A 19340-nucleotide genomic window follows, 5' to 3' on the forward strand; every position below is an offset into this window, starting at 1 on the left:
TCCTCCGTTCTTATTTAAAACATTTTCCTCAAGTGTATTTCAATCTATTTTGGCTCTTTTTCTAGGTTCGTTTCATTCATGTATTATACATATAGAATATATGGTTTATTTTAAATTGTTCACACCGTAAAAGATTATTGAAATGAATTCTGTTACAACAATGCATGTGTTTTACACTACTTTGAGAGAAAAAAAAAGGTATTTAACACTTTAACAGGTACACATCAAAGCTCACAAGTTAACAATCTGACAAACTAAAATTTTCTCTGTTAGCGTGTATCACACCAACAGCTTCTAAAAAAAGTTTAAATACTCAGCCCAAAGTTATATTCAGTTCTCTATTTTCAATGAAGTCCCAGGCTTCAGGGTTTTTTATTTTTCAGAAGTGTGGCAAGATATGACTAAGACAACTTTCAAGAATCACACATACCATTACTAAACTACATAAAGGCCTGCTCTGTAATCTAAGTGAGGGAATTCTGCTCTTCCTTCATATGAAAAAAAACCCATAAGATATCAGAATCCAAACATGGTAATAATTTAAGCTACAGATTTTCAGAGATACTGCCACCCATAATACCTTGTAAATAGCAAAGATAGCAACTACTTATAAATAGCAAATACTGTTTGATACAACATACTTATTGCATGTCTAAAGAAACTATTGTCCAAGACTTTAAATTCATTAAGGGGTGAAACTAAAATCCACATGCACACTTTTCCATATACTCATATAGAACATGTCAGATATGTTAAGTCACAGCCAACAGACAACCACATAGGCTTCATTCTCCAGTAGATGCTTACATTCAATACAGAGGAGGAATGACACGGATACTAGCTTAGGGCATAGCAGATTCAGGTATAATTCCTTGCTCATCTACAAGCTTCCTGCACAGCCCTGCATATATCACTTAGTTCTCTGTGTCTTCATGTAATGCTGAATCGTGGGCTAAAAGCAGGAAGATTTCGAAGTACTCACATTACAGCAGCTGAGTCCCAGATATGTAAGATAATGAACAACCACTTTTTGAAACATAAGATAGAAAGCTGACAATCATTATATTTGTGTTTACACATATTTACACATATTAGAAAGTGACACACATCTATTTGGCATGACAAATTCTTCTTCTCTAAATACCATAAACCCAAAGACCTTAAGAAACAACAAGTAGAAAGGGTTTGTTCATAAATATAGTGACCTGACAGATCAAATGCATGCCTGCAAGAAATAATGACGGGTAAGGAGTCTCAACAGCATCAATGGTTCTTTCCCGTAAAAGCAACTTTCTCTGTGTTAATTATCTGACATTTAAAACCCAGCTCATTACACTGCTCCATTTAGAAACAATCCTAAAATCAGTCCACACTTCAAAGTCATGACGGAGGCCTAAAATTACAGCGAATACTGTAGGCATTCAGTCAATGCTATAAAGATCCTGAACGCAAGGATCTGACACTACCACAGTCACGACAGGCGTTAGCGCCCAGTAAACTTGGACCCGAGGCAGCAGGTGAAGGAGGCCCCGGGCTGCCTTGCCAGTGGAAAGCCAGCCCTCACTCCTGCATGCCAAGGAGGGCCCAAGAACCGCATCCCTCCAAAGGGCCCCCCCACGCACACACCTACCGCTTGTGACACCGCATCTGACGCAGCCCACCAGCTCTGAGCCAGCGCCGGTGCCCCCACAGTCCCGCGGCCCAGGCCCGCACCCCCCCGCCCCTGACCGTTACCCCACAGGCCAGGCCAGCGGGAGAGCGGCTGGAGTCACCGCCACAGCCGGGCCGCAGCCCGGACGCGGCCGCCCCAAGGCCGCCAGCGGGGCGGCGAAGGAGAGGCGGCCCGGCCCCTGCCCTCCGCCCACGGCGCAGCCCCCCGCGGCGGGGCTCCCACTCCCCGCGGGCGGCCGGCGGGCCCTGGGCGGGCGGGCGGGCGGCGCGCAGCCCCCGCCGCTCCCCCCCAGCCCAGCAAGCGAGTGCCGGTACCTTGCGGACCCCCTTGTAGATGTAGAAGTAGAGCTCCCGGCCCACATTGAAACAGAGCCGGTCCCCGTTGCCGCTCTGGTCGTTGACGTTGACGAAGGAAACGCGGACCGGGTTAGAGCCCTGCGAATTGAAGGGCACCCGGTTAGGCCGGCTGTACTCCGAGTGGCTCAGCAGCTTGTACAGCCCCTCCCGGGTGGTGAACTGGGTCTTAATCTCGTTCATCTCCTTCCCTCCTCCCTCCGCCGCCATCTTGGAAAGGAGCATTCATCCTGCCCCAGTGCCCGGATGTAGCGCCACTGCGCAGCCGCCGCCGCCGCCGGCGCTCGCACGGCCCTGCGCGGAGGAGGCCACGCAAACGGCGTAAGGGGGAGGAGCGGCGGCGCCTGTTTACTGCGCGTCTGCGCATGCGCCGGGCGGGCGGCCCGTGGGTGGCCCTTGCGGGGCGGGGCAGTGGCGGCGGCTGCGGCCGCCTGCGGGCGGGGCCTCGGTATGGCGGCGGCGTGAGCGTGGCGGCTGGCGCTGCCGGCGGTCGCTGTGGCGGCCGAGTGGAGGGAAGGGGTCGGGCTCCGGCTGGTGGGTGCGAGGAGGGTGTCTTTGGGCCCGCAGGGACCCGTCGCCTTCGTGCGGGGCCGCCTGAGGTGCGGGGCCGGGCGGCGCGCGGAGCCGAGGCGCCAGTTCCCTCCCGTCTGCGCGGGGGGTGCTGGGCGCAGCCCGCAAAGCTAGCACAGCCCTCCGCGCGCGGCGGAGCATCTTACGCGCTTTGAGCAGTCGTTTACAATTAGGTTCAGTCACACTTAAGTCTCGCTGGTGCTCCGGGGCCTGGGCTCCGTGTAAAAGCACAGCGTTCGCCTTCCCCGCGCCGTCCGTGGGGAGGGGGCTTTCCCTGCTCGGGGGTGGATCTCGGATGCTGATTAGGATAGTTCACACACAGGTCAAGTAATTTTCTGTTTGGTCACATTAACTGTTTGGTTTTCCTTGAGCTCATTTTTTAGCTTGGTGTATTTATGGTGTCCATTCCTTCTCCCAAGGCATGGTTTTTTAATACTTGTATTAAATTTTTTATTTAAAATACTTGTATATTTTAAATGTGTTTGGTTTTAGTATTTGTAACATCCTCTGTTTTTCATTATAGATATTTACATACTTCTTTTTTTGAAGTGAGTAATTCTTGTATCACTGGGACAGCATCGTTTCACAGCAGTGATGAGTCCCGGGTGAGAGCCTCCACCGTGGGGCAGCCAAAGTGGGCACCACGACCCTGGCTACGTCCTTAGGCTCATTTGCCTTGGCCCTGGCCAGCTTTGTCTACAGGTTATTGCCAGCACACCTGCCAGCTCCTGAAAGCCTGGTCAGATGGGGTTGCTAAACCCAGCTGGGAGTGTCCCATGGGTAAGTCAGTTAAGCGCAAACACAAGTCTGCAGCTGTGCTTTTGATGCCTCATATCAAGCCCATGCTCCCCCTGAAGGAGATGGTACCACCAGCTCTGCACCAGACTAAACTGCCAGCTGCACGCAGAGCCAGGCTGGGGAGTTGACCTGAAATGTTAGCCTGAAAAACTGGTTGCGGCATAACTCTGTTGTTCTGATTGTCTGGCAACTACGCAACCATGTTGCATGGTGAACCAGATCAGTGGGAGATGGAAGTGGCATAGGGTTGGACAGGAGTGTTTCTTCTGGCAACAGTTTAAGCTTAGTAAGTTTTGTCTTAACTACAGCCTCATGATTGACTCAAGCTAATGTAAGATGTTCTCCAACTGTAAAAAAGGACTTTGACCTCTCTATCTTTAGGTACCTATTTCCATTACCTCCTTTGCATCACTTCTATAAATCATGCAACAAAAGAGTGAGTCAGATCCACTTGAAAACTCACACACACACACACACAGAGAAATTATGGGTTCTTGGGTAAACTTGATCAGCAGCCAGGATGATCCAACTCATCACAGAATTGCTTGAGACAAAATATGGAAGGAGTTGGAAATGTGCAGCTAGGGAAGATAAGCAACACAGAATTAGATCATATTGTATTAACAATTAAATTCAAGGTATAGTTTCATGCTGTAGTTGCTCTAATGTGGCTGCTACCAAAGGTGGTGTCCTGCTCTCTTCTTTTGTGACACTGAACCATCTGTTGCTACTACTTCCTTCACCACCAGCAGTGCTCATCTGACCTCACAATGAGCCATTTCCGAAAGATAAATGGATAGAGAATTAAACTCCCTGCAAATGTGAAATTAATAGAGTTAAACGAAAAACACTGACTATGTAAGAGAGGGGACAGGAATGCACAGCAGAGCTGGAGGGAAGAAGGACCTCCCTTTCTTTCCACTACATCAGCTCAACCACAGAAGTCCACTCTGACTCCAGGGCGTTAAAGGGATTTAGTTTCAAATCCATTTAGTTCAAAGAGATTTAGTCTACAGTTAAGTACTATGTTTCCTGTTGACCATCAAAATATTAGTCTGAGGTAGCTGACAGACATGAAATGGCCAAAGATTTCCAGGTTAATTAATGCAGAATAGAGTATGTATCTGAGGGAATATCTGAATAAATATAATCAAACTTCCAAAAGGCCAGGTACTGAAGCCTTGCTTGAAATTCTTAAGATAAAGCCAATCAATAATGACCAATAGATTGTGTCAGCTTATCAGCCAGCCCTGCCAGATGGTATTGATGACCTCTTTAAAGTACATAAAGTAGGTGTGCAGACCTGCAATTATTTTAAGAATCATCTTGAGAGTGGTTCTTTCATGCAGAAATTGTATGAATGGACTTTCAGAGAGAAGGTCAGAATGTTTTGAGTCACCAAAGGAAGAGCAGGAAATGCAAGGATCTCTAATTAATAACATTCAAGACAGCCAAGGATTTTTTAAAAAAAGATTTTTTTAAAATTGTTGCTCCAAGGAGGCATAGCCAGTATGTCTTATTCATTACGCGCTGACAACACTTCAAAGAACAAAGCAGGCAACTTTGGTAGAGGGCTTGCATGGAATGCAAATCATACTGAAGCCACAGCAGACCATCTGTCACTGATGGAATGAGTGTGATCCAAAGAATAAACAAAGTTAACAAGTACCTGGTTATCAGTAGTACATGGTGGTGCAGAAAGTCAAAGAACTGATGTAGTGTTTAACATTTACCAAGAAACATCAATAAAAGCTGCTGAGAGATTCCACAGAGAATCCAAGACAATATTCATTTGAAAAACACAGCTGCAAGTCACAAGAACACTATTGTACAGCCCCATCAACAATAGTCATCAAATACTTGGTTAAAGAATGGGGAAAAAAGAGATTACAGAGCCTTAGGAAAAAATTCTCTTTACCACTTGTAAATTTTTCTGTTTCAGGCGAGCCAAAGATGATAGTTCTGACATGATCCCATGAGGACACCCCTAGATGTGTTGTTTTGTATGTACCACATAATCAATAAATAGAACTCAGTCAGAATCACTGCTGTGTCATGCCTTTACAACTCACAAATCCTTTGGCAAATTGGAAAACAGACACGAGCAAAATTCACTAACATTAATAAAATAGTGTGGGTCCTTTGAGACTGATTTATGCAGGGCAAAAACTGGACCTGCAACTTTTCAGGATGTAGTATTAATAGTGTTTTGCTGGCCATGAGGAAACTGCAGCCTTCAAACTTACACAATACAAGTACAGTTGTCAACAAAACTTCTCTATGCTTGAATATGAATGCCATCTGTTACTTCCTGAAAAGTGCAACAACTGATATTAGGGATGTTTTCACCAGCTTTTCTGAGCCTTAAAAAAAAAAAAAAAAAAAAGGAGGATGGTGACTACACCCATATTCCATCATGCAAATAGTATCTATTCTCATGCACTGCCTGCAGATTATGATGCAGGAATGAGGAGACTCTCTGCAGTGTCTGCCAACTATAGCAGGTCTGTCATGTCTTGCTTGGACTTCTGATGCCAAAACCAATTTAGACATTTAGCATGTGACTGGCTAACAAGTCCAAAGAGTCAAAAGCTCTGCAGTGTGTCAAATATTAACAAATTATGAATGATGAATGTGTGTGAAATACTTACAGACATAAAGAGATATGTAAGCAACACATCTGAACTAGTCAAAAGATTGATGCTGGTGAGAATGGCATGCAAGTTCCATTTACTATGGGGAGAACAAAAGTTACAGTGTTGGAAATATGTTTCAAATTACTTACATGGACTTTAAGTATGTCTAACTTTCATCATGAGAAAGTAATTTTCATGGCATAGCTTCATAGCTCCTTATTTGCATTAAGTATCTCTTCTTAACCCCTACATACATTTAACACTAAATACATGAGGTAATGCATTGTGATACGTACTACTGTTATCACAAAACTGGGTTCTTCACCCGGTGTGCAAAAGTCCATCCATGCAGAGTGGAGATACTTATTGCATGCCTGTGCAGAGCTGGGTGCTAGGTGGTAATCCACAAAGCTAGTGCACCTCTTAAGGCATGGTAAAACATTTTATACACTTTGAACAATTGTTTACAATTAGGTTTAGTCACACTTAATTCTCACTGGCTCTTAAGAGCCTTGTGTCCATTTAAAGGTACAGCATTCTGCCTTTTCCCCTTGCGTGTTCTGTGGGGAGGGGGCTTTGTTAGTAGGGGGCTTTCTTTGCTTGAGGGTGGATCTTCTAGCATGCTAATTAGGACATAATTCAAGTAATTTTCTGTTTGGTCTCATTAACCATTTGGTTCTCTTTAAGCTTATCTTGTTATTTTTTACCTTGACATATTTATGGTGTCTATTCCTTTTCCCAAGGCCATGTCATGTTAACTATTTGTAACGACCTCTGTTTTTAAAATTCTCTCCTGTTTTCTTTAAAGTAAATAATTATTGTATCATTGCAAAACATTTTGTTTTCATAGTTGGGGGGGTATTACTTAAAAATAAATGGATATTTTAAAAAACATTTGGATTGAAGAAGGCAAGATAAAATAAATCTGCTTTGCAGTTGGGATTGGATGACAGTGAACCCTTGTTGTGTCTTTGGAAGACTTTATTTTGCTGTTTGCAGTCAGCTCTCTGTAAGATGTCTCCTGAACAGACTGTCTTACCTCCAGAGTGAAACATGCTGTTCTTGTCAACAGTCCTTATCTTGGAACCATAGCTGTCCTGGAAATTATGTTCTCTGAAGATAAGACTGAGATAATGAATTTAATTTAAATTCTACGGAAAGCCAGAGAGATTGGTTTGATATGCCTGCAAATAGCTTGTGTTTCTAAGATGTTATATGGCATTATGTACTTCTCAAAACTCCCTCAATACCAAAGTTATCTTATCCATACATAAGGTACTGCTCTAATCCATCTGAGGAAACAGAAACCTGTGAATAAGTAAGGTCCGAGTGTTGGCCAGCAGCAATGACTGAGTTTCTTACAAAACTGGAATTTCTAGAGAGTGATGCTTATCAGTGCTGCAGTGTGAGACCGTGGTGCCATCAAGAAGGCCAAGAATACTCCTAAACTGCAATAGACTATTGCGTTTGCAAGTTAAGCAACAAAAGATTCAGTACCTAAATGCTTCAAGATTATTTCCTCTTCCATCAGAATCAGGTATTGTGTTCAGCTGGTTTTCATTGCTAAGCTTGTGGCTATTGTGTTATGATAATACATGGTTATTGGTAGGTGTTGCAGGTCAGCCAAGCAACCTGTATTTGGTGTGAGCACCAGTTAGTTAACAGCCATGCATGCAAGAAAAGTCACTGCCGTTGTGTGATTTAAGACTCCCTAAGCAGACCAGGAAATAAGGAAAGCTCAGAAAGGTGTCCTTGGAAAGAACAGACTTTCACAGCCAAGGAAAGGGAAGCATTACCAGCCTGAAACAAGAAGTGAGTAAGTTCTAAAGGGTAACAAGCATCAAGAGTCTCTGAACATTTTGCACTTAAGAGAGTTATGTGCATGGATGTCTTCAATTTATCCTAGGTTCCTCAGTCTCCCCCAGGTCATCTACCTAACTAATGGTGAGATTCTTCTCTGTTGCTTTGGTCTATTTCTCAAAGAGGGACTGAAAATTTGTTAGCACATTCTACATTCCCTCATCTTTCTCATCACATGAGGCAGCATTATCTCAAACATGTTGCAGAGAGCTTCAGAAGAAGAACAGCTGTCTGCTTTCAGTCCAGTCATAGGAGGAGATTCTTCATCAGTGTCATAATTTCAGTTCCACAGCCAGAATGACCATCTCCAAATTGTTTTATATAAAGCACTGAAGTTTTAGATAGATTATCTTCTAATAGGACTCTATGAGTTTTTCTATAAGCTCACTGAAGCACAGGAGCTTTGGATACTGCATAGTACAGGCTGTTTGTTCAGCGCTAGTTGAATCTTTGCACATTTAAAGAAAGGAGAGCTTATTTCTCTGAATTATGTGCTGACTTCATTATGATCATTATTATGGCCATGCTCATGACTTCCATTTGCAAGTCAAGAAGGCCAGAAGTTAAATTCACAAGTCTTCACCATCCCTCTGGTGTCCAGAACTTACTCCTTTCTTGGAACTGGAAGACTGGTGAGTGGAATTGTGTTAACTGTTTAGACAAAACTTCCCCATAGAATTTTTCCATCAAAGTGGCATATATATATTTTTTTTATGATAGGGATTTTGTCATTTGTAAGACAAAGAGTGGCTGGCTGAGGAGAATGGGGATTTATTGCTATGACATACATATTCTTATGGCATTATCATATATACCTTATAATTTCATCACACAAAAAATGTAATTAATCATAAAAAATACCAGCGCTCAGGCTTTCATGAGTCTAAGTGCCTGTCTAACTGGCAGTCTGTCTTCCTCCATGGCTAATGAGACTTGTTCAGTTTCTCTTTACTCTTTTTCTCTTGCTGTATATATAAACCAAGTGATGGGATTACTAAAGAAAAGCGTGGTTTGAAAATTAGCGATGTAGCGTAGGCTCTTGAGTCCCCTGCTTTTCTGGTTTACCTGAAACTACTACCCTTATCCAGCTCATACAGTATTATGTTCTCATGTAACATATACTTAGCCACGATCAAGTAATCAAGAATGCACATTACTGTGACATCCTTGTCTTTTGTCTCGATCTTTCTATGATGAAGTGCTAGGTATAACATGATTTATGTCATTTCCCAATAGCTGTTCAGACAATTGAGTTAAATGTCATTTGATATCTATTTGTTCACTGTTATTTTTATTTTCATAAGTAGGTATAACATGCTAAAATCAAATATAGGGTAGATACATACTAAATCTTAGTGTACTTCCATCCTCTTTGATACTAATAATGATAGAACTGCTTATTAAAGACGTGGTAGAATACAGAGAGCATCAGTCTGATCCTTTTCACAGGCAGTTACTTTCAATTTTCAAATACCAACTTTCCTACTCAGTGATTTGACACATCCGAGGACATTTGATAGATGCACTTGGCATTCAGGGATTTCCTTTTTTCAGGATCAGCTAAGTAAAACTTTACTGCAGTGTCTAAATATATTCAGGGTCTCTGCATGAAATTAAATCTGAGAGATGGACTTTGGAGACAGGATCAGTCTCTGTATCAGTGTACCATATGAAAAGGGAAAGCTGTGCACCCTTATAAACTTAAACTAATTTTTACAACTTTTATTTGTATTTTTATTTAAACATAGAAAAAAGCATAATATCTAGGAATTGAAGACAAGCTTCTTCTGGTTTTATATACGTGGTTTTATAGTTGTTTAGAGATTTTTAAATTTTACAATAACCAAGCCTGATCTAACCTACAGATTTCCTGAGACAGCTGTTGGTTTGTGGGGTGGTAGTGAATGGTTGAACAGTTAAACATATCCTAGGTTCCTCAGTCTCCCCCAGGTCATCTACCTAACTAATGGTGAGATCCTTCTCTGTTGCTTTGGTCTATTTCTCAAAGAGGGACTGAAAATTTGTTAGCACATTCTACATTCCCTCATCATCTTTCTCATCACATGAGGCAGTATTATCTCAAACATGTTGCAGAGAGCTTCAGAAGAAGAACAGCTGTCTGCTTTTGGTCCAGTCATAGAAGGAGATTCTCCATCAGTGTCATAATTTCAGTTCCACAGCCAGAATGACCATCTCCAAATTGTTTTATATAAAGCATATTTCATAGACACTGAAACAAAGTATCTATTATAAATAAGGGACTCACTGATGGGGTTAATTTAAAATAAATAATACCCAAAAGCCTCCTATGGCAAATATACAAATATGTATTGCTCTGTCTACCTATCTATACATATTTGTTCAGTATGACTTCTATAGACAGTATTTATGTTTGCTGTATTAGCCCCATCTGGTGATTTCTAACAGCATTGCAAACTACACAGACCACGCTGAACTCTCACGTCCCAGCTCTTAGGTGAGTAGTAGGGCATACACAGAGACCCACACTCCTCCGTTTGCCCACTGTAGCAATAGCATGAGCACAAGGAGGAATCCTTGTTACTATATTATTAACATATTTCTTAAGCTTCTCGTTTGATTTAATGGATTAATCTTACAAATTAGGGTGCTACTATCTCCATTTGCATTCAGAAACACGAACAGTCCATTAATGCCCTTTAGCCACCCCTCCATTCACAAATAGAGATAGCTTCCATTTCTGTTCTTCAGTGCTGTTTGAGCTGTGGCCACGTGTGATGGGGTGGAATCAGCTGCTCCTGCAGAAAGTTTATCTTTAAGATTCTTTCTGACAGAAGGATGTGGTCCGCTTTGTGTAATTGCAAGGGGTGTCACCCATCAGTAAGTTCGTTTCAGAGCAGCTGTTAGTGGACATAGCCACGGACAACTCGAGGTGGCCCTACTTGAGTAGAGGGGTTGGATGAAATGACCTCCAGAGGTTCCTTCCAACCTCACTCTGTGATTCTGTATGTTTACGCTTAACATTAGCATTTATATTTGTGCAATATCAGTATGTCAACACTGTTTTGAGTAGGTAGCATTTTACTTGCCTTCTGTAAGAACAAATTATGATAAAAGCTCTTTCAAAGTGCAGGATCAGGATCATAGTTTCTAAACAACAAAGGAGGAGGCTGCTTGCCTCTAATATATGGGTTAGCAAACCCAGACAGCCTTTGATACACGCTAGGTCAGAATAATGCACTCTCAGCACCTGTCTTGACTTGCTGTTTGCCTAAGGAATCTTGTTCAGTTTCTCTCTAGTCTTCTTCTCCTGCTGCATGTCTAAACCAAGTGATGCGCTGATTTTTTTAAGAAGTGTGTTTGAAGGTTACCTACATAGAGTAAATTCTGCAGAAAGATGAGTGATGACTGATTCTTTTACTGCCAGACTTGGCTTATGAAGATTAGTTGCTCTAAGGTAAGCTGAAATGTGGCTACAGCGTGTTTCTTGCCATCCCTTCCCATTGGGAAATTCCAACATAATCTTGTCATAATCTTTCTAGTTGAATTATAATCTATTCTGTTTCTTGTCTTATCTGCCTCCCACAGCTGTGACAGGAGAGAACTGTGGGCAAAATAAAAACAGCTCATAGCAAGAGACAAGGCTCTTGTAGTCTTGTCATAGTCAAAACAGGTGAATAAAGGGGGCTGTTTAAGCATAACTTAAATAAGAGCATATCTTAAATAGGCACTCTATTATCTTCAGGTGGTTTCAGATTTGGTTTACTATTAAATAATCAACAGAAGGAGGGACTTTACACTACAACACGTCCCTTCTATAAAATGTGTTTTCTTGCAAGATTATTCTGACTTGAATGGAGTATGTGCAAGTCCATATTAGTCTCATGATTATACCAACTAAGCTAGTATCTCTCACCCTCCCAGAGAAATGTCAAGCTTATTCTTAAAATTAAATAATTACCTCAGAGTGTTCCTATGCAGGTAGCTGTTGCAGTTAAAGGAGGGTGAGAATCTCCAGTCTTTGTTATTTTGTCATTAACTGCAAAATTCAATGGGATATTCCAGAATGTAAATGGGAAATTAATTAGTGATAATAAATCAAATCTTGTGATGACTTTCCTTGCTTTGTAATACAATCTAACATGAGTACATTAAAAAGCCTACTAATTTCCTCTTTATCAAACCATTATTCATCCTACGCCATCTTCATCTTAAGCAAGATATTAGAAATCAGAAAGAAGCAAAAATCCAAAATATATACTGGAGTATTAATGCTACACCTGAGACAATAATTTTATTTTTCTGTCCTTTGCTCTCAAGACATATATCCAAAATTATTTGTATTTTTTCACTCAGTTTAAAAAGCCATATGCCCCAGTCATGTGTGTGTGTGTACGCGTAAATATACATGCAGTAAGGTTTCAGATCTATTTATCCTTATTAACACCAAATCTGTGCAAACTGAAGATCAGCCCATGGATGAAGAGAAGACACCTTCCTTCCAGGCTGAAATAGTTGCTCATCAACACTTGCTATTCCAGCTCAAAAACCTTTCTGAGGGTTTGCACTTCATTGGTTGCAAGTAATCTAGCTGTTAGACGCAGCCAGTAAAACACTGCCTAAATTCTTAAGTATATCCTGGGAATGCTCAAGCCTTCTGTTGTGGTCTCTGGACAAAATCAGACTGGAGGCCATGACTGATCAAAACAAGCTGGATCCTGGGAATAACTGACCCGACAAGCATAATTGCACTCTGACCATCATGGATTCAGGCACAAGATGCCCAAAACTGACCCTGTTCCTACTGTGAGGTCCAGCAGTGGAGCTTTTATAGAAATATTGCTTGCGCTGGTGTCTCCAGTTTGGGGTCAGCTTCTTCTCTGCCTACCTGATTGCAAATGGGACCATGCTCATAAAGCAAAGAGACAGGCAGTATGTATGTCACCATCAATTCGAGGCTCTCTTGCTGTCGTTGATAATGATAAATGTTCATCAACAGAATTTTCTGTTCTCTGCCTTGTGGTTGGCTAATGTCAAGTGAACACACTGCAGAACAGGTGCACAATCTGCTATAATGGTGTCTCTAACTTTACCAGCAAATTTGCCCTGGCTGGGTAATAACCATTGACTGAACTTTGTATAGCAAGAGAATGAAGATGAAGTCACACAATGCAGCATCACTGCTGAATTTAATTTTTAGTATGTGTAACATTTAAAGAAAAAGGTCAAACGATGAATTTCTGCACTATGAACTCCCTTTTGCAGTTCATATGTTGCTGTGTACTGCTGTGCTTCATGAGGGTTTTGAACGCTGGGGAAAATAGACATCGAAATGGTACAGTTGCTATAGTTTTCACATTTGTTGGAGCACAGAATAGGTATAAAACAACAGTTCCTTGTTATCAGCTAATCAGTGATGATTAACAATTTCTTATTACAATTATATTAACTCTTAATTTCAGGAAAAGATTGCTATTTGGCCATTTGTGCTGCCACTAAAACTCTCAGATTTCATTCAAGGGGAATCCCATGACAGTAGAACAAAGACTATCCTAAATCTGAAGGAAGACCAAAGAAAGTATTTGGAAGAAAGGCAAATCAAAGAAATTGTGAAGAAGCATTCTCAATTCATCAGCTATCCAATTACACTCTTTTAAATGCCTTGTTTGAGATGCTAATAGTACATGTTTGAAACACTAGTTGCATACCTAATGTCCTTGAATCATTGCCAGATGCTACTAGTACAACATTAACTAGCTGGTTTGTACTGCTAGCATTAACATTTACAAGAAGGACTGTACATGATGTTGTGTGACAATTTCTCGGTTTGTTTTCCTAGTGATCTGTTTAAGGTCGAGTTACATGACATATCAGTCAAATCTAGATGCTGAGCTTCTCATTGACCCATCCAGAGGATGTCTTACAAAGCTAACGTTTATGTTAGCAAATACAGTAAGACACAGTTCATGCTTTTGTTAAAATCTAGACTACTTGACAATGAAAATATGTGTTTGTAGCTAAAGATACTAATTATGCAGGCAAGACAATAAAATGAATGTGTATTTTATACTGATATATCCTGAAGTTGTACATTTGGGGCCAGAGAAATCTCCTGACGTATTTAGATATGCTTCTGAAAGAGGTCTGGTTGGCACTGACTAATTAGTAATTCTGGCTTTTAAGCCAGAATTATTATGGCTCTAGTTCCAAAACTGAGAACAGATGAGCAGAGGGCAATTTAGAAAGGACCTTTGAATGCCAGGTGTATCAGTATTATCTCATGAATGAATTCTACAAAACTGCAAAGCTGAGTTGGAAATACTTCTCGTATGACCTATAATGACATTTACTCTTAAAACAGCAGTGACATGCAGGGAAGTCAATCGAGATGGAAATAACACACAAATTAAATATAACAGAAATGTGAATGCAGAGGTTCGTAGAAAGAAGAATGGCTCACTATAATTTTCTGTCTCAGACAACTAAAGAGAAGGAAGCCAAGTCATCATAGTTATATTGGTGTAAGTTCAGAACTGTGTTTCTGTCAGATGAAAAAGACTTGGAACAGTTCTACAGAACTACAAGTAAGAGAGATATTTGATTTTGAATAAATCATCTGAGGAAACACAATCTTAGATAAATCATTAGAAAGAGCAGCTATGCCCTGAGGAAGAAAAGCTGAAAAATCTCTTCTTTTACTATCCCAATCCTTGACTGCTCCTTCCTGCAACTTAGCTTTGTAGCTCTACTGCAAAGACAGCAAGAACAAGACACAAAATATGTGTCCTGTCATCAGGTTTTTATAGTTTTATTTATAACAAAGATCTTTTCTGGTTAGAGTGAACTTGCCACTTTTAAACACTAGACATTTAAAAAATAACTAGTATTTGACAAAATAAAAGTACTTTCACTATTCCAGACATATCTAATCCAAATAAATGTGTATTACTTATGCATATTATCTATAATGCATATATATTGTATATGCATATAAATGTATATAAAATATATTCTGCAATAGATGCAGAAATGCTGGGCTGTCAGCATCTGACACAGTTTTAAGTTTATCAATCACGGGAGTCAGTGTGACTCCCACCCAGCTGAAAGAGCCAGTTTGGAGGGGTTTTCCTCTCTTATTTCATTCTGTCAATGACAAGAGAAAAAAGGCAGAAGAAATACCTCCTGGCAAGTATTAACCAGCATCACTGATTAAGAAGCAACCTGGTGACTTCTAGTAACTCTAGTCTGTCCTACTTTCATAATGTAGAGCAGCTGCATTATACTGACATCCATATTAGCTGGCTGAGAATACCCTCAGCTCAGCTGACTGCAAAGCAGGATTTCAGTATAAACAGCCAAGTTACTTCAGGAGATTTGCCTCAGTACGGGAGGAAGCACTTCTTTGAAAGAGATGAAAACCGACTTTCCTTCTAATTCACTATGCCTGGTTACTGTAGCCTACACATAGATTTGTATACAATTCATCAAGGACTTGTACAGCTCTTGATTACTCTAAGTCAGCTTCAATCAGAATTACCTTATTGCTACTATTTTTTTTCAGAATTCCTTTGAGGAGAGGAAGCCGGGATTTGGAGCTCTCCCGTTTTTTCACAGGAAATAAATCTATTGATCTGTCTGACACAGCAGGAAAATAATGTTAAACTGTGCCTAAGAAGAGTGTTCATCACAGATAGTTGTAAAGTCTTAATTCGTTGACTATCTGAAAGTACTCCATAGTTTTAGTACCTTGTTTTTTTCCTTAACAGCATCTCTCTAATAAAATGAAAGTACCATCTGAAATATGAAATAAAATAAAAATAAAAGTCTATCAGCCATGTACTAAAGAGTCTACCCAGAACATATGGACAGATTTACATTAATTTCTTGCCATTTTCTTACAAGTACAGAGTGCCAAAGTAAAGACTATATCCTGTGTTTGAAATGCTAGAAAGAATCAACTTCATGGACATCTATTTTAATCTACCTTCCTGAAAAATGTGGAACCTGAACTTGCACATTTTTTAAATTCCTACAACTTCTAAAATCCTTGCTGAAACATGCCTCATGATGAAATGTGAAACTTCCAGGCGTGTAGCAGACTCAGCTGTCGCGCTAAGAGTCTCACAGGTGGCTGTGGGAGTGAGGACACAGCCCTCCAGCTGGGTCACGAGGTTTGCAAAGGATCCCTTTGCTCTCCAGACTCCTTCTCAGAGAGGTGTCTAGGTGCAGCTAGATCTAATCCTAGTCTCAGACTTGGTCAACGGCTTTAAGTCTAAAGAATTATATGTACAGCCACTCATCAGAGTTAATGTTTGCCTGTCAGAGCCCAGTTTAAGGACTTTCACTGAGAGTCAACATTTGCCTGTTTCACTGAAACAGTTTCACAAAGTTGAAAAATGAGATGATTTATTAAGGCTACAGATATAACAAGTTTGGAATTTCCATCGATAAATATACTTACTGCAAAAACTGAGCTCAAGTTAAGAGCACAGCACTTTTGTTAGTAATATTGCCCTGGGCTAACATCAGATACAGTCAGAGGAGCACATCTTACCAAAGAGGCGTCCCTGCTTGGGGAGGAGAGAGGTCCAGGTCCGTCAACCCATCCTGTAGTTAGAGTTCTCATCCTCAGAGGGGGAAAAAAAAAAAGATTCTAAAATGCCAGATTTTATTCTTGTGGCGATGTGGGACTAAGTCAATTATTGTGTGCCAGTTAGCCCTTAACAAGGTGCCAATTCAGGAAGGTCAGTTTGGCCTGATGGATCAGTGCGGAGCAAGGGGGATTCAGTACAGATGCAGATGTATAGTTACAGATCTGTGGGGGTTTTCCTGGCCTTCCCTGAAGCACCACCAGGCTGTGAGGCCCCTGCGTCACCCTGAGTGTCACCCGGTTGGTTTGCTTGTTAGACCACATCCATTATCTGTTTCATGAGATAGACACGCTGCTCAAGTCAAACTCCCACCTCCCCTTTGAGCTGAACACAGTCGTTCATTGTCAGGGCAGGATGGGGGCCGTGGGGAGCACTGCACCACAGTAGTATAGTCCAGTGTCTATTGACTCTGAATAGCTGACTTGAAATATTATTTTTTTCTTCACAGATACTACAGCAGAGAATTACAAAGGCGACCAGGAAAAGTGTAACAATAAAATTCTTCAGAGTTTTCCTTGACCATCAGTTTTGTAAGCAATATTCCAGAATATGAGGTGTTCTACCCGGACACCTCTTCCAAGGACAGAGTGGACTACCAGGGTGTAAAACAGCAGGTTGCTCCACAAGGGAGTGTGAGCCGGGAGCCAAGGGTAAAACCAAGGCAGGCAGGGGGCAGTGAGCACACTGACAAGGGTAATAAGCCCACAGTGCCTGAACAAGAAGGGGAGAAGTGGTCCGGTGATGTTTCACCCAAAAGCTCAATGGTTGCCACACAAATCTGTAATAATGAGGTAGGGCCAAGGACAAGCCAAGGAGTCAGGCCAGCGAGGCAAGGCTGGGCTCAGCAAAGTACAAGGCTGAACTCCGGCACAGCCACAGCACAGCTCCGGCAAGGATCAGGGCCAAGGGGCCAGGCTTAGCTAGGATGGGAAACCCTCGGCCAAGGCTTCTTACAGCTCTTTCTCACGCTGCTCCTTTTGTACTGCTCAGTTCCAAGGTAAATCAGAGCTAGTTCTGAGCTGTAATTCAAGCTTAATAATTAACTAAAAGTCCTCACTGCAAATGTTTTCTTGTTTATCAGAGTCTTTTCTGCACCAATTCAAGCAGAAGCTATGAAAGATTCTTCAATTCCTCCCATTTCTGTGCCCTCTTAGAAGTGGGATGGTTGAGGTTATTGCGTGCTCAGTATCCTGAATAAAAATGTGTAATTGATTTTTTTAACCTAGTTTACCCTGATTCCAGCTTAGTAAACCTACTTTCTCAACTCTTTAAACAACTACAATACCATTCACAACTAAATCTGAAAGTGTAAGTGATCTCCACATCAGATTGTTCTCACTCTTTCCCTAAATCCTCTGATTTCTAAGGCAAACCTTTCTTTGAAGGTTTTTTCTTTGCCTCTAGAAACTGTGCTTATTAAGAAGTAGATGCTTTGGAAATGTCCCTGAAGTATGAAGGCCTTTCCAACAATTTCTCTTCTTACTTTTTCTGAAGGCACAAGAACAATTTGATCCCAAAGATGTCATCTTTATATAAAGTAATATCTTATCTATATAAAATCGTCTTTATCCAAAAATATGTGATCTTTCTAGTACAGATGACTGCAGGAACTACTTCCCTCAGTATCTGCTTACCTACTTAAAATCCAAGACTAGAACTTATATTTCATGTGTCTATTTAAAATTAATCCAAAATGTATTACCGCTATCAACTTTTCTGTTATGTCCTAATTATTGAACTCAACTCTAAAGCGGCATCTGTGTTCAGTAATTTGAAAAACAAATAATATTGCATCAAGAATGTTAGTGAAGTATAGAATACATGCTTTGTGACATAATTTCCAATGGTATATAGCTTCCTAGTTTTAATTAATTTACATTTAATTTAGGAATCTTCAGTTCTACTGTTTTGGAGATGGCTTGAAGGATTGTTTTGTCACCAAAGCTAACATGCACACAAAAGAAGGTTTGTAGATGCTGTACACATACCCATACCTGCTAGTAAATACACAACAGCATTTAGCTGTTACATGTACTAAACTTGCAACCTTCACTGTTACACTGAATCCAATTCTTAGAACTTGAACATGTACAAGGAAAAAACTACTAGGTTTATTTCCACACTCGTTGATGCTGAGGCTCAATTATTAAGTTATTTTTCTAGTGATGCAACTTTACCATTACTATATTTTTTATAGTCTAGGATTTTGTTTGCCTAGGAACTTTTTAGTTGAAACTCCTGCTCTCTGGAAAAGCTTTTTCTCCAGTTTTCTTCTCCTTCTGAATTAGGATCTATTGAAACTTATGCCTATGAATGGAAAAAAGCTCTTACCTACGGATAATAAAAGTTACAGCTGCCACCATACCTATTATTGTTCCTCCAAAGCTAACGTTTTTATGTAACTATTCCTGATTTAAGGGGCTTCTGCTGGGCATGACATTCTACTGTCATTCTCCAAACCAAATAACTGTGTGTACCATTTTTTTGGACCCGTGCTAGACAAAGACAGCACACATTTCAGCAAACAGGTACTGCCGTCCTCTTGCAATGCTATCATGGTTTAACCCCAACCAGTAACTGCTGGGGTGGCAACTACCACGTAGGTGCTCACTCACTCCCCTCCCACCCAGAGATGGGGAGGAGAATCAGAAAGGAATGTAAAACTCAAGGTTTGAGATAAGAACAATTTAATAATTGAAATAAAATTAAAACAAAAGAACAACAGTAATGATAACAATAACAGTTATAATGAAAAGGAGGGGGGAGAGAAATGAAATCCAAAAGAAAGGGAGAAAAGAAAACTAGTGACACACAATACAAC

The 19340-nt window shown here is 40.9% G+C and overlaps 1 protein-coding gene and 1 long non-coding RNA gene across 10 annotated transcripts in view; one reads left to right on the plus strand and one right to left on the minus strand.

The window, feature by feature from the left end:
- WDR20 (WD repeat domain 20) overlaps nucleotides 1-2289 on the minus strand; it is a 45179-nt gene extending 42890 nt beyond the window's left edge. For 7 of the 9 annotated variants that reach the window (XR_005829176.1, XR_005829174.1, XR_005829175.1 and 4 more), the window contains exon 1: nucleotides 1987-2286. Coding sequence is in view for 5 of the 9 variants with exons in the window: in XM_040602501.1 (XP_040458435.1) it covers nucleotides 1987-2250 (264 nt within the window). In the remaining 4 variants the exon portion in view is untranslated. Of the gene's footprint in view, nucleotides 1-1986 lie in introns of all 9 variants that reach the window. The other 2 variants (XM_040602502.1, XM_040602497.1) reach the window with 2 other exon arrangements.
- An 834-nt stretch (nucleotides 2290-3123) lies between these two features.
- On the plus strand, nucleotides 3124-5435 carry LOC121091561. The gene is made up of 2 exons (XR_005828963.1): nucleotides 3124-3375; nucleotides 5336-5435. It is a non-coding gene; the product is annotated as an uncharacterized LOC121091561 (long non-coding RNA).
- Nucleotides 5436-19340: the final 13905 nt, after the last annotated feature.

Source organism: Falco naumanni, chromosome 7, assembly GCF_017639655.2.
Source record: "Falco naumanni isolate bFalNau1 chromosome 7, bFalNau1.pat, whole genome shotgun sequence".
Classification (NCBI taxonomy): Eukaryota; Metazoa; Chordata; class Aves; order Falconiformes; family Falconidae; genus Falco; species Falco naumanni.